This window comes from Cynocephalus volans, chromosome 14 (genome assembly GCF_027409185.1).
Source record: "Cynocephalus volans isolate mCynVol1 chromosome 14, mCynVol1.pri, whole genome shotgun sequence".
In the NCBI taxonomy this organism is placed as follows: domain Eukaryota; kingdom Metazoa; phylum Chordata; class Mammalia; order Dermoptera; family Cynocephalidae; genus Cynocephalus; species Cynocephalus volans.
In genome coordinates this window covers 41,153,605-41,168,776 of record NC_084473.1, presented here as the reverse complement: position 1 = coordinate 41,168,776, position 15,172 = coordinate 41,153,605, and the positions used below count along the sequence as shown (strand labels likewise).

Genomic DNA, 15,172 nt, shown 5'->3' with positions numbered 1-15,172 from the left:
TAGGTAATCAAAATGTGACTGTATTTCTGAGGGGGTTGAAAGTTTCTATTACTATATATAAGTTGTAATGGCATAACAAAGATTCTTGATTGTTCCCAAATAGAATGAAGAAAGGAAATATTAAGAGTATTTTGAATCCCAGACTATTTTCCAGTTATTTAAAATTTATTACAAATTAATCATTCTAATCACATTTTAAACACAATTATTTTGGCATATACTCCATAATTCATGAAGTAAGATCTTGTCATGAAGTAAATTAGTGCTTGTTTAGAGAACTAAATAAGTTTACTTTCTATGTAATGAAGGGTAGACCTCATGTAGCAAGGCATTACAAGGTCCTAAATATCAGAATGCCTGAGCAGTAATAATTGTTTTTTTTAATTTAACAAGTATATTTATTTATTTATTTATTTATTTTTAAATTTTTTATTGAATCAAAATTGATTATACATATTTTTGGGGTTCAACACTGAGATATGTTGATCAAATCAATATTACTAGCATATATATTGTTACAAATCGTAATTATTCTTTATGCCCTTTGTCCAATCCCACCCCATCCCCCTTCCTCTCCCCCTACCCCCTCTAATCACCCTAGATTTCCTCTCTCCTTCTGAAAGAGTAATGGTTACTCTGTTGATTTGCTGCCCAAATGATCTGTCCAATGCTGAGAGGCATGATCAGGTCCCCCAATACTATCATAGAGCAGATGTCTCTTCCGTCACTATGAAATGGGCTCTGTGGAGACAGACATCCTCCTCCTGTCTTTATCTCTGCCAGTGACTCTCCCTGTGTCAACTCACTCCAGTGGCTGGTGGACCATCTGCGTGGTGGTTGTGGTATCTAGCCACCTTCATGCAGCCGTGGTTATCATGGTGGCTGTGGTGGGCCACCCACATGGAGGAGATGTTTTTGGTTTGCTCCATGTTGCTGGCAGTGTGCCTGGCTGAGAATGTCCGATCCTCGGTTCCATACCCCAGGTCCCCAAGTGGGTCTCGAGGTGCTGGCATGGTGTGCCTGGTTGTGGGATGGGGGTCCAGTCCCCAGCTCCTTACCCTGGGTCCCTAGGCACAACCTGAGGCACTGGTGCAGTGTGTCTAGTTGTGGGAGGGGGTTTTGATCCCCTTCTCCATGCCCCAGGTCCCAAGGCAGGCCCCGAGGTGCTGGCACAGTGTACCTGGTTGGGGGCAGGGGGTCCGGTCCCTGGCTGTTAGCCCCAGGTCCCCAGGTGGGCCCCCAGGCTTTGGTGGTGTGCCTGTATATGGGAGTGGGGTCCAGTCCTTGCCTCCAATCTTCGAGTTCCTGGGTGGGGCCCCAAGGTGCTGATGGTGTGAGTGGTTGTGGGCAGGGGTCCTGACCCTGGCTCCATGCCTCATGTCCCCTGGTGGGCCCCAAGGCATTTGTGGTGTGCCTGGGCCAGAACTAAGTTTTTGTCCTTTGCTTGCTTCTAAAATGGGGGAACTTCCTGTGGGGACCAGTACTTGAGCCCTGTGGTTGAGGTAAATTGCTGCTTTGCTGCTTTTTTCCTAGGGAAGGCTTTTTGTGCAGCTCAGGGTTTAAGGGTTGACCTTATAGGTACTTCCGGCTCTCCAGATACTCGGTGCACCTGGGTTGTGTAGAAACTCTGATCTGAGCCTAAGTTTTTTCATGGAACCGCACCCCATGCAATTCTGCATTCCCGACCAGTCTCCTCTGAGTGGTCCTGCGCTGATTGGGGGGCGGATTGGCTGTCTTTGATGTGTCTCAGTGTTCTCCTGGTGGGCCCATCTCCCCCACCGCCCATGCTCCAAACACTTCCCATGGGATGGGCTGTGCGCTGGTCCCTTGTGATGACTCACTGGCCTCTGAGTGGCTCCCCTTTTTCAGCGGTTCTGGCTCCTCGCTCCTGCATGGGTCCACAGGAACCCTGTTAGTGGTTTTGCTGTCCTGGGGGCTATCAAAGTCCTCTTCTCCACTTCTGCCTCCAAGTAATTCCATCTAAAGGGCACGGCTGTGGCTTCTGCTGCTCCTGCTCCATGTGCTTCAGCATTAAAGCAGCCGCGGCCCAAAACTCTGAGAGCAGTTTTTTCTTTCTTCGCGGTTTCTCCCGCCTTCATGAGTTCGATAGGTCTCTCCTCTTCTTCACTTGAGCTCCAGCAGCCCCTGCTTGGCTGATGTTTGTTGCTTTGTGTTGCTTCGCCCCCCATGGATTTGTCACCCCTCTTCCCCTGGGTGATGGAGCCACAAAGGATTACTCAAAGTCCATCTCTTCTGAGCAGTGAGAAGCCCCAAAGTGGTTAACTTCCCCAGAACCCTCAAGCAAGAGGCATCCCTTCCTTGGGAAATTAAGCCCGAATTGGGGTTCTCTTCCTGCATTTATTTTCCAGACCAGGAAATTATAGGAAGATACATAGGTGGGGTTAGTTGAACAATGCAGGCTGGTAATTCCCAGTGAAACAAGTCAGATGATTCCATTAGACAATTAAGTGATCCACCAACAAACATTCCTTCTCCCTCCAGAAATCTTCCAGTATCTTTACACATTAATCAGTAACTAGTCTGTCTTTGAGCCAGCAACCTTGCTGTGCCACAAATCTTTATCTTATACCAGAGACTTTATAGCCTGAGGAAAATTTCCAGTCCTCCGCAAGGTCAATATTTGAAACCACAAGGCTTTGGAAAACCAGGCCCTGTGAAGTACATTTACTTTAAGAATCCTCTACAGATGTTACATTTTTATAGTTGTAAATTCATTGATTTGTGGGAGAGAGTAACACTGGGGACCGTCTATTCTGCCATCTTGACTGGAAGTAGCCATAATAATTTTTTAAGAACCAAAAATGACTTCAATGCTAAGAACTAACCTAATAGAAAGGCAGATTAGCTCACATGTTAGAATGGTCAGAAACTTTAAACTCAGTTCCTACCAAGGCTAAATCAAGCAAAGGCAAGGGATTCAGGCCAGAAGGACAGAATGAAAACACACATTTGTACAGAGGAAATTATCCACCCCTCTTTAGTTAGCATAATTAAGTGTAATATATTGGGTATTCACCTAGTCAGATACTTGAGAATGAATCCTGTGTGTCAGCATTTCCCAGGAGTGCTATTTGCTGCTTGTCTGCTCCACAAGAGTACTCACAAGTAGTACTGGGTTGACCTGTACATACTGCTTTCAAAACTTGTGAACTACAATAATAAACTGTACTACAGCACTAAGTATAGAGATAACCAAGATTTATCTGGCAAAGTGTGTAATCTTTTATTCTGTAGACAACTTAGTTAATAGCTAAGGAAGTGATACACCTCATTAATAAACAAAGAGAAAGGTATACAAACCTAAAGTGCAGAGTTGAGCCAGTTTCAGCTGACTACTGCTTTTAGTGGTGAAACATTCCTTTTGGGTTAATATAAATACAGTTAAGTCTTAGGATATGGTTCAATGAGAAAAGACAAGCTAAATGTAAACATAAATATCAGATAGGCTACAGTCTCATGGAAACTGTTAAAGATAGTAAAAGATTCATTTTCTCTAACACTTACTCTTGCAAAGGTCAAAAAAGGTGACATAACCAGTGGGTGAGAATTTATTTGCCCTCTGTATTTCTTATCAAGTTTTAGATTCACTATGAGGCATTTACAAGAAAAAATTCCTTCTAAAACATAACAAAATAAGTACTGAATAGATTTAGTGCTGTCATGAAAAGAAATACCTTTAGATTTTGCTAACTTACAGAAACTCAGATTTGCAATTCTTTTTGTTTTTTTGGTTTTGATTTAAGGCAGTATGTCTAAAATAACCAATCATGTTGTCTTTTTGCTTAAAAATGTAGCACATGGAATTAAATAACTTTACATCTGATATCCTCAAAGAACAACTTCAAATAAGAAGTTTGTCCTGTTAAACTTACTGAGATCAGTTTGGGGCCCTGATGGCTACAAATTGCCACGACTGGATTCCATTGCATTGGGAATGAGAATTCTTTTTTTTTTTAGAATCCTCACTGGATCTCTAAAGATCCAATGAATCAGAGGGGAAAGAAATTAATTGAAAATCAACAATAGAAGATACTTAATTTAGTTTAATTTTCAGAGACAAATTTGCCACATATATGAATTAAGTAGAAGCAAAACAAAACCATCCTCAATTTGTTTTTTTCCTTTAATATGGGCAGACAAGGGAGAGAAAGGAAGGGAAGAGAAAATAGGAAAGAACAGAGAGGAGACAGCCATTCAGAATAGAAGTAAAGAGAGATGTCACTAGTAAAGGGCAAAGTCAGAAAGCAAAAGACAAGGAGGGAGACATAAAAGTCAGAGAGATGGTAAACTGACAAATGTGTGCTGCACGGTGTAGGGCTAAACAGGAACATACATATACGGCTCCCTACATTGCTATAGAAAACGACAAAAACATTTGTATAGAGTGGCAAAGAATGACATAAACGTTAAGTGTCTTTCATAGAATGTAAGTAAAATCTTTAATGACTTTATCTTTAATTATTGCCTTTTTATATGTATAAGTGATGATATCACTGCTTGGTACTGTCAGCTAAAGAATATTAAAGGACAGGCACAGCATAGACCCTTACCATCACTAGTAGCACTGCTACCACCACTGAGGGCTGACTGCACGCCAGGCACTTTACTTAAATTAGCTTCAATCTTCATAATATGTGATACTTACATAGCACATCTATGCGCCAAGAAATATTCCAAGCACTTTACTCATAGCAGTCTATTCAATTTCCCCCAAATCCTATGAGATAGGTATTAGATTGCACTACATTTTACAGGTAGGAAGTTGAGGCCCAAGTCAAATAGGCGGTAAAAGATGGAGGTAGATTTTGAACTCAGGCAGTTTGGCTCCAGAGTCTGTGTTCTTAATTCCTATGGTAAAGCCTCTACACAACATAGAGGCTATCAGCTCTGCAAACATTAACTCTTTTTTATAGGTGATGAATCAGAGACTCAAAGATATTAAGAAAATGTCCTGTCAAATAAGTGGTAGAGTTTGGATTTAAACCCTGTTAAAATTTTTCCAAGACAGAGACACATGAAATCATCTTTCTTTCTCTTTGACTGTAGAGACTTTACCTTGCCAACCTTTGGTCCCCTATCCCTCTCCTGTCTTCATCCCTCCCCCTCAAAAAAAGGAGAAGATGGGGGAGTGGGAGGTAGGGAAGAATACGAGGGGAAGGGGAAGGAGGGAGAGAAGAAAGAAAAAAACTGCTCATCTCAAACTCTAGATTAATTCTACACATTTAGAACACTGTCGTATACAAATTGCAATAACTGTATTCTAAGAACCCTGGAGAAGGGCTGGGTTAGAATTAACTTTGATATTTGCTTTGTCCACAATTTTCTGGGCAACTTCCACAATTGTCTTGGGTTGCCTTTCTCTTATTTTATAACCTACATTCATCTTCTCCTATCTTGGTAGACTCTTCAGGGCATTTTGCAGTGAGAAAACCCTGTTTATTTTTCTATTCAGGGACCACTATTAGATGTCAAAAGATAAGTTCTGACAGAGCTAGATTCAAACTGTGGAAATGGTATGTTTTGTGTACACACATCTGTTAAGCCAATGAGGAGAATTCAGATTAGCATTCTTTGCAACATTAACTTAGTAAAAATGGCTAAAATTAAAAAGAATAACAACGCCAAGTTTTGACAGTGAGGTGCAGCAATTGGAATCCTCATACACTGCTGGTAGGAATGCAACCTGGTACATTCACTTTGGAAAACTGTTTGGTGACATCTTCTAAAGTAAACGTTTGCCAACCTATGGCCAGCAATTCTATACCTAGGTGTATACCCAAGAGAAATAAGAAATTATATCCACTAAAATATAAGTATATGAGCATTTACAGCAGCTTTATTCCCTAAACTGAAAATAAACCACATGTCCATCAATAACTGAATGAATAAAAATTGAGGTATATTCACAATGAAATACTGCTCAGTAATAAAAAAATAACCAACTGCTGATACACACACATTGACATGGATGAATTTCACAGGTATAATGTTGAGGAAAAGAAGCCAGAACACCAAAAAGTACAAATATCAAGAACAGCTAAACTAATCTATGGTGACAGATGTGAGAATACCGGTTACCTTTGATGGAACAGGGGTACTGACTGAATTAATAATAGAATATTCTGGGGTGATAAAATGCTCTATATCTTGATCCAGTGGTAGTTATATAGCTGTGTACTCAGATACTCAAGTTTAATGCACTTTACTGTTATATACATTACATATTGATTTTTTAAAAAAGTTTTAAGAAAGTAATAACCATAAATAAACCGTGGTGCATTCACACAATGGAATTTTATTCAGCACTAAAATAAAATGATCAATCAAGCCACAAAAAGTCATGGAGGAAGTTTAATGTATTACTAAGTGAAAAACAAGCCAATCTGAAAAGGCTACATACTATATGAATCTAACTATATGACATTCTGGAAAAGGCAAAACTATGGAAACAGTAAAAAGATCAGTGATTTCTAGGGACGGTGGGGGGAGAGGGAAAGATTTGGGGGGCAGTGAAATTATTCAATATGATGATACAGTGGCAAATACATATCATTATACATTTGTCAAAACCCATAGAACATAAAACACCAGGAATGAACACTAATGTAAACTATGGACTTCGGGTGATATTGATGTGTCAATGTTGGTTCATCATTTGTAATAAATGTAACACCATGACATGGGATAATGATGATGGGGAAGGCTTGAGTGTGTGTGTGGTGGGGGAGGGGGGCATATGAGAACTATGCACTTGCTGCTTAATTTTGCTGCAAATATAAAACTGCTTTAAAAAAGTCTATTTTTTAAAAAAGCAATAACTCTCCTGATGAAATAATCGATCTAGGCAAGAACGTCAATGGCCATAATGTCACACACAAAAAAGAGATAACTGGACATTATATGCCTCCTGATGGAAATGCACAATACCACTCCAGAAGGAGTCTTAAAAAAAAAAAGAAAGAAAAGAAAGAGAAAAGGGAAAAACATCAATTCTTTATATCTTACAGGAAATACAGAGGTAAGGGAAAATGTTAAGTAACACCATGGGGAGGCAATCAGCAAAATCCAGAATGCGGAAAGCTTCAGAGGACAAATTAACCCATTTTTTTCAACAAATAAATTGAAAGAAAAAAAAAGAAAGAAAAAGGGGAAGGACCCTGTGGATTAAAAGAGTTTCAGAATCAAATAAAACGTGTCAATCTAGTTTAGATTCTGATTTGAACAAACAAACTATTAACACAACAAAAAAAGTGGTATATAAACAAAAGAATTAAAAACAGGTACTCAAACAAATACATGTGCAAGTATATTCATAGTTAAAAGGTAGACAAACACAAACGTCCATCAACAGATAAATGGATAAACAAATGTGGTATAAATACACCCTGCGCCCGACAATGGAACATTATTCTGCCATTAAAAGGAATGAAATATGATATATGCTACGACATGGATGAACCTCAAAAACATTCTGCTAACACATCCAGGCCAGCAACAGAGCCAGCCTGACACCCGGATCCCCGCCCACAGCAACATCTTAGAATGTACGTATTAACCACATGTGTTTCTTTGGTGTGTGTGACTTGCCTGCTCAGGTCCGTCACCAAATTTCTGCTCAGATTTTTCTGATTCATTTATAAGAGTTCTTTTTGCAATAAGGATGTTAATCTTTGTGTTTAAAACAAAACAAAGAGAGTAGAATAATAGTTACCAGAGGCTGGGAGGGGTGGGGCTGGGCGGGAAGATTAGGGGTGAACTAATAGGAACAAAACTATGCTTCCCACCCCAAGTGAATCATTGTACAGTATGTGCATGTATTGAAACAGCACACTGTACCCCACAAAAATAAATATAAATAAAATTGAATTAAAAAAATAATTCTGCTAAATGAAAGAAGCCTGACATAAAGACCCCATATTGTACGTATCCATTTATATGAAATGTCCAGAATAGGTAAATCCATAGATATTTCTATGGATTGGTGGTTGCCAGGAACTTGGGGAGAAGGGGAAATGGGACTAAATGCTTAATGAATACAGGGTTTCTTTTTGAGGTGATGGAAACATTTTACAACTAGACAGAGGTGGTGAGTGCACAACACTGTGAATTGTTCAATTTAAAATGGCTAATTTTATGTTATATGAATTTCGTCCCAATTAAAAAAAAACAGAAGCAATTACAAGATATTTGGGGAAATTTGAATACCAACTAGATCTTCGATGTATTGAATAATATTGGTAATTTTTTGGCATGATGATGGTACTGTGGTTATGATTTTTAGGAGTTTTTACCGTTATATTAGTTGACTACCCTCCTATTTTGGGCAAAACAATCTTCGTATGGGTAGAGGTAGGAAAAAAAAAGGAAACTAAAATTATACTCTACCTGCTGGAAAGCTTTTTCTGCTTGACGTTCAGCATCAATAACTTGTCTCTCAAGTTGATGCATCTGTAAGGTAAGGAAAAATATAAAAAATTAAAAAATTTGTATTTCCCTTTTGGAAAAAGACTTAAAAATATCAGGATGCCACTAATTTCTTTAAGAATGTTTAAAGTAGTTCACTGAATATAAGTTACATACAATTAGTACATTAAAGGCTCTCTGCATATTTAAAAATTGATCAAACAAAATGTCAAAATTTTGGTACCTTTCATACAATGTAATGCATACGTACCACGGGAGTATTCATCAATAGAATCTTCTTCATTAAATTGTGAATTAGGAATTACTATTCAGCTCAGATTAAGAACGATAAACTAAGAGAAAAGTAAGACTTCAAATACATTTAATGTGCTGATCAAAAAGTCACAATGACATCAGGGAAGTGGTGTATTCTCATAAACTCCATAAGTGATATGTTTAACTGATGACTGTGGGTAGTTTTACATTCTTATAGATTGATGGAAAGAGTATAGAAGAGACTCTTTGATTAAACACACACACACAAATATTAAAATGAATATTGTAAGTAAAATTTTAAAAGCTTTAAAAAGGACCCAATGCTAATTAACTTTGGTGTTCCAGGTGTGCAATACACAAACCACGAAGTAAAACTCAATTTCGAATTCTTTTTTTTCTCATTGTTGAAGTCTGGCCAACTTTAGAGCCGTCTGTGGCTCGATCTCTGCTCATTTTCAGTTTTCTTGTGACTTGCTAACACAGACGCCCAGAACTTCTGGTCTACCTCAAACTCACGGCGGCCCCGCTCGCTCCCCAGCGGCCGCCACGCCCGGCGCGGCCCCGCCCCCTTGTCCACACCACTGAGACGCGGCCTCCCGCGGTTAGAGCGGCCCCACGGGGAGCGCGGCCGCCCGCTGAGGACGACGAGCCACCCGGCCCGACCTCAGGCTGGTTTGACCCACGCGCGCCGTCCTCAACGCCTAGGAAATGGGTTCAGCTAGTAGGGCGTCATTTTTAAAGGGTATGGTGCATGGGAGCGTTTCCTGAGTTTTGATAAATATCCCGAGCACCATTACCGTCGCCCACCTAACAGGAAACATTTCACAAGTGACGCGCGTGGAGCCCAGTAAAAGTATCCGTGTGTTCTGTGTCACCTCTGGAGAATGCGAGGATGAGGTAGAGAAAGAAATGACAGGTGGAGACAGATGGGGAGAGCTTACTAATAAGTCTTTGAAACGCACGGTGACCACTGCAGTCGGTTCTTTTTTGCACTTCCCACTACATTTGCTGTCACTGAAACTTTAAAGTGCCTTTGTGTACAAGCGACGCATCCCAACCTTTCTACCTGGGCCACACTGTTCTGTCTGGAGACGTCGAATACGTGACTGTGGAAGGAAGAAATTGTCTGAAGTGTAGTCGATGAAAAGACATAACGGACTTCTCTGAAACTCGAAAAAATGTGCAGAGCAAAGTGTGAATTGGAAGTTAAAGAAGATCAGCGCTGGCAGTCTGCCTGAAATACGTAGGAGTTCTTGAAGAAAATGCAGAGGATTACAAGGGAAGAGATGTATTTAATACAGACCAATTGTTCATCTTATTCGAGTGGCAATGTCTAATAACCCTCAGCGAGTGGTAGAAGGCTGCTGTCCAGATACGGCTGCTACTTCTAATGGACTGACTCCCCCAGAGAGGAAAGTGACACACTGGTTTTCTTGTCACCACATGGTTCAGAAAATGACTGAGGGCTGGGGAAGAGTAGAACTGTGCTGTCCAAGAGCACTTGAAATGTGGCTAGTACAAAATTAAGACGTGGTGTAAGTGTTAAATACACACTTCACTCAATAATACATATATTATTAGAAAACTTAGTACAAACAATTGAAAATATGTCAGTAATTTTTTGTATTAACTGCATGTTGAAATGATAATATTTTGGAATATGTTGCATTAAATAAAATATAGTATCAAAATTAATTTCATCTGTGTCTTTTTCGTTTTATTAATGTGTCTATTAGCAAATTTTAAATTACATATATGGCTCACATATTTCTACTGAACAATAAAGGTAAAGAACATGCGTTGTCACTACATGTGGTAATTTTACTCCCTGTCCCCATGGCAGCATTTTTAAAGGCAGTTTATTGCAGAGATCTGGATTTTGGAAGAGGTTTCAAATATCTGGATATGTAAATAGATATTTCCCAAGTGCATTCTCTGGACCTCACACTATCTTTAATCTTTGTGAAACTATTTCAAACGTGTAATGAGTACGTATTGTTTTTTAAAAACATTTTTATTGAGCTGTTTATATTATGGCACTATATAGAAACAATTGTACAAGCATTATGGCTCTGGATGTCTCTAGAATATCCCTTAAACCAAGAAGCCAACCAGCAGACACACGCCAATACCACCATTCTTCCATTACCGTCAATATGCTGACAATTGTAACCTCTACAATGTAACTACATTCTATTTTCAGGGGAATTTAGGTACTTCTAGAGACTTAGCCTGAATTTTGAATATTGTTGGGGTTACTAGGAGAAACAGAAAAATTCACAAAACTTTGTTAGTGAAAAAAAAACGTTTCCTAAGATGACTATGCAAATATCTTGCTTGATTTCTCATTCTGAAATGTTTGGTTTCTAGTGATAACAGAAAGGGCAGAACTCTATTTGCTTCACTGTCATACACCTAATACAGGTCTTTATGCATAGTAGGTATTTAATATATTATAAGTTATTGATGAAATGACAAATCTCTATGTCATCTGTAAAGTGTCATGCATATACGAAGAAAGTATCACTATTTTTACCACTGCCAAATAATTTTTTTTCTGCTCCTACGGCATTGACTTCCTACCTTGTATTATTTTCCCAACTACATTGTAAGTTGCTGGAAGGCAGAATTCATGTGTGACACTCATCCTTTATATCCTCCATGATGCACACACCTTGCACATACCAGTCACTCAATAAAATTCTAAAAGCTTAGTAGCAAGCAGTAACCTTACCAAAAAACTTATTTCCATTATAAAAAGCATTACACACACACTCACAACACATGCCTCATTTTGCAGGACTAGGCATACAAGGTTATAAATAAACAGGCTAACTTTGTTGCTGGACATGAAAATTATATGTATATGCCTTTGAATACAAGGAGTTAATCAAAAAGCACAGGTTCAAAAAGTCATTTTTTGCTTTTTTAATAAAAAAGATAGTCCTTGAATTTTAATATAGGGAAATTGGAAAGAGTGCTGAATTTGGAGACAGGAAGACTCAAATTAGAACCCATATTCCACTACTTATTACCTGTATAACAATGGGTGGGTCATTTAACTTCTCTGGGACTCATTCCTTATACATAAAGTGAGATACTTATTTCACAGCATTTATGTGAAGATTAAATAGGAAAGCATCCAGCATAGTATTTAATACTTAATAGGTGTCCAGTGAATACTTATATAGAAACGTTTAAAGCAGTGTATTTCTACCATATGCATGTATTACTTTTATGAATATTTTTAGATAGGTTTTTTTTTTAAATTTTAAGAATATTTTAGAAAGGTTTAGTTTAAAATGAACAAACTAGATTCAAAAAATCCAGGTTCTAATTCTTGCTATTTTCCAACAGTTTGCCACTGGGCTCTAAAATTCTTGTGTATAAAATGGAGATAATATAACCTGCTCTAACTACCTTACAGGATGTTGCAGGGATAAAAATAAGAAAACATGTAAAAGTGATGTGAAAAATCTGGTGTTATCGCATTAATTAAAAATATGTGGTAGCAGTTGTAATGCTATAATTTGAATGATAAAAATAAAAGTCACAAATGTCTAAAAACAGGGGATTGTCTAAATATGTAAATAATAGCATATCTACAGTTGGATACCATACAATCACACAAATGCACATGGATGGATGAAATGATATACTTGGGATTTGCTTCAATATAACATAGGAGATGAGATGTAGGTCAGGACACAGATAAAGTAGAATTGGCTCTGAGTTGATAACCATTAAAGTTGGGTGATGTGTATATGAGGGTCCATTATAATATTCTGCTTACTCTTCTGTGATTGAAAATCTCTCTAATCAAGTTTTAAATATATATAGAAAAAGATGTAAATGACATATTTAAAGATAAATGTAAATTATATATATAGAATCATAACATATGTAAATGATATACTGGGGGAAAAGGTTGCAAAGCAGTAATGCATTTTTTTGTTTGTGTTTTTCCATTTAAAAAGGTTTTTATAGCAGTTTTAGTTTTACAGAGAAATTTAGCAGAAAGTACAGATCATTCCCATACCCTCGCCCCACCCACATAAACAGTTTCTCCTATTATTGACATGTTACATTAGTGTGATACATTTGTTATGATTATGAATCAATATTGATATACTATCAATTTAGTAATAAACGTTTTAATCTCACTTTTGTAAAAAAAAGTATGCATGTCTTTTTATGGAATGATATATACTAAGGAGTTGTCAATACTTAGGTGATAGGATTGTGGATAAAGTAGTTTTTATCATACATGATGAGAAGCCAGGGGGAGTTTTATGGAATTGAAACAAGTAAGAGAATAATCAGAGATTAAAAAAAAAAAATGACCTTTGCATTATTAGAAACAGTAGCCAATTGTCAAACAAGGGTATTTCTGCTCATTCAGAGGGAATAGTTAGAGAATTAAGAGACAAATACCTTGTGGAATAAAAGAGGGTATAAATTAATGTACATAGGAAAAGGACACAAATACTGAAGTAATATCTAACTAGATGACAATTGGGATGACGCCATTGCTAATTAGGAGGTCATTAATGACCTTTGTGAGATTGCGGCAGTGTGGAGAAGCAAGGGCATAAGCTGGAATGCAAGAGTCTGAGTGGATTAAAGTAACTAGTGAGGAAGAGAAAATTAAACCTAAAGCCAACAGAAATAAAAGAGTTAATAAAGATAAGAGGAAAAATCAATGAAATTAAAAACAGAAAAATACAGAAAATCAATAAAACAAAAGTTGATTCTTTAAAAAGATCAATATAATTGATAAATGTCTACCATACTGATAAAGAAAAAAAACATATATATATATCTCGATATCAAGAATGTAAAGGGAGATATCACTACAGACTCCATAGACATCTAATAGGATAATAACAGAATATTATGAACAACTTCATGCCGATAAATTGGACAACTTGGATGACATAGGCAAACTCTTTTAAAGACACAAAATAACTCAATGCTCACTCAAGAAGAAATAAGTTAGTTTAATAGCCTAATTATCACAATGAAATCACTTTGCAGTTAAAAACTTTCCCACAAAGGAAACTCCAGGACTACATGGCTTCACTAGTGAATTCTACCGAAGATTTATGGCAGAATGAATACAAACTCAACAAAATATCTTCCAGACATAATAGGAAGGAATGCTTCCCCCAACACATTTTATATTGCCAAAACCAGACAAAGATCAGACCAATATCCTTGTCAATATAGATGCAAAAATCTTTAACAAAAGGTTAGCAAATCCAATCCAAAGTAAATAAAGTATATCATGACCAAGTGGGGTTTATCCTAGGAATGCAAGGTTGTTTCAACATTTGAAAAATTAATCAACGTAATTCACCATGTCAAAAGAGAAACCATACGATAATTTCAATAGAAAAAAACTGACAAAATTCAGCATACCTTCACAATAAAAATCTTTTAACAAAATAAGAATATAAGAAACTTCTGAAACCTAATAAAAAGCATATATGAAACACTTTTAACTAACATCTTACTTAATGGCAAAAGACCGAATGCTTTCTCCCAAAAGGATGTCCTCTTACCACTTCTATTCAACATTTTACTGGAGGTCCTAGCCAATGAAACAGCCAAGAAAGAAAAACGAAAGGTATATAGACTGGAAAGGAAAAATAAATCAATATTTATTCACAGATGAAATGACTGTCTACATATAAAATCTCAAATCTACAAAATAGCTACTAGAACTAATAAGTGAGTTTATTAAGGTCATAAGATACAAGGTCAATATACAAAAATTGTTGTATTTCTACATAAGAGCAATGAATAATTGAAATTTAAATTTTAAAAAACAGAATCATTTACAATAGCATAAAAATCACAAAATACTTAGGGATGAATATAACAAAATATGTGCAATATTTGTATGCTGAACACCACAAGACATTCATAAGGAAATTTAAAGAAGACCTAAACAAATGGAGAATTAAAATATGAGTTGGAAGACTCAAAATTATTAAGATGTCAAATTGACCCCCAAATTGACCTTATAGATTTCACCCAGTCCCAGTCAAAATCCTAGCAGGCTTCTTTTCCACAAATTAACAAGCAAATTCTAAAATTCATATAGAAATTCAAAGGACCTAGAATAGCTGAAACAACTAAGATAAAAAACAAAATTTGAAAACTTACGATACCTGATATTAAGACATCTTACAGTAATAGTAATCAAGACAATATGATATTTGTATAAAAACAGACTTAATAGATTAATGGAACAAAATAGATGGTTCAGAAATATATAAGGGTACTTCAAAAAGGTCATGGGAAAATAGAATTAAAAGATAATACAAATCTTTCCGTGAATTTTTGAAACACTCTTGTATTTAAAAATATACAATAAATTTTTTTTTGCATTTTTATTGGTTTACTCTACATTGTCAGATCATATAGCCATCATATACTACAATTTCTCTAGTTATTTTGGTTTTCT

The 15,172-nt window shown here is 36.9% G+C and overlaps 2 protein-coding genes across 2 annotated transcripts in view; one reads left to right on the top strand and one right to left on the bottom strand.

Moving 5' to 3' along the window:
• The window catches only part of PLEKHH2 (pleckstrin homology, MyTH4 and FERM domain containing H2), a 104,100-nt gene that overhangs the window by 61,564 nt on the left and 27,364 nt on the right, over positions 1-15,172 (bottom strand). Inside the window, exon 2 of the mRNA XM_063078897.1 lies at positions 8,407-8,469. Coding sequence (XP_062934967.1) covers positions 8,407-8,469 — 63 coding nt within the window. The remainder of the gene's footprint in view (positions 1-8,406; positions 8,470-15,172) is intronic.
• Positions 9,409-10,227, top strand: C1GALT1C1L (C1GALT1 specific chaperone 1 like). The gene is given in 6 exon segments (XM_063078769.1): positions 9,409-9,598; positions 9,601-9,735; positions 9,738-9,836; positions 9,839-9,914; positions 9,916-9,998; positions 10,001-10,227. Coding segments are annotated over 6 exon segments (810 nt in total).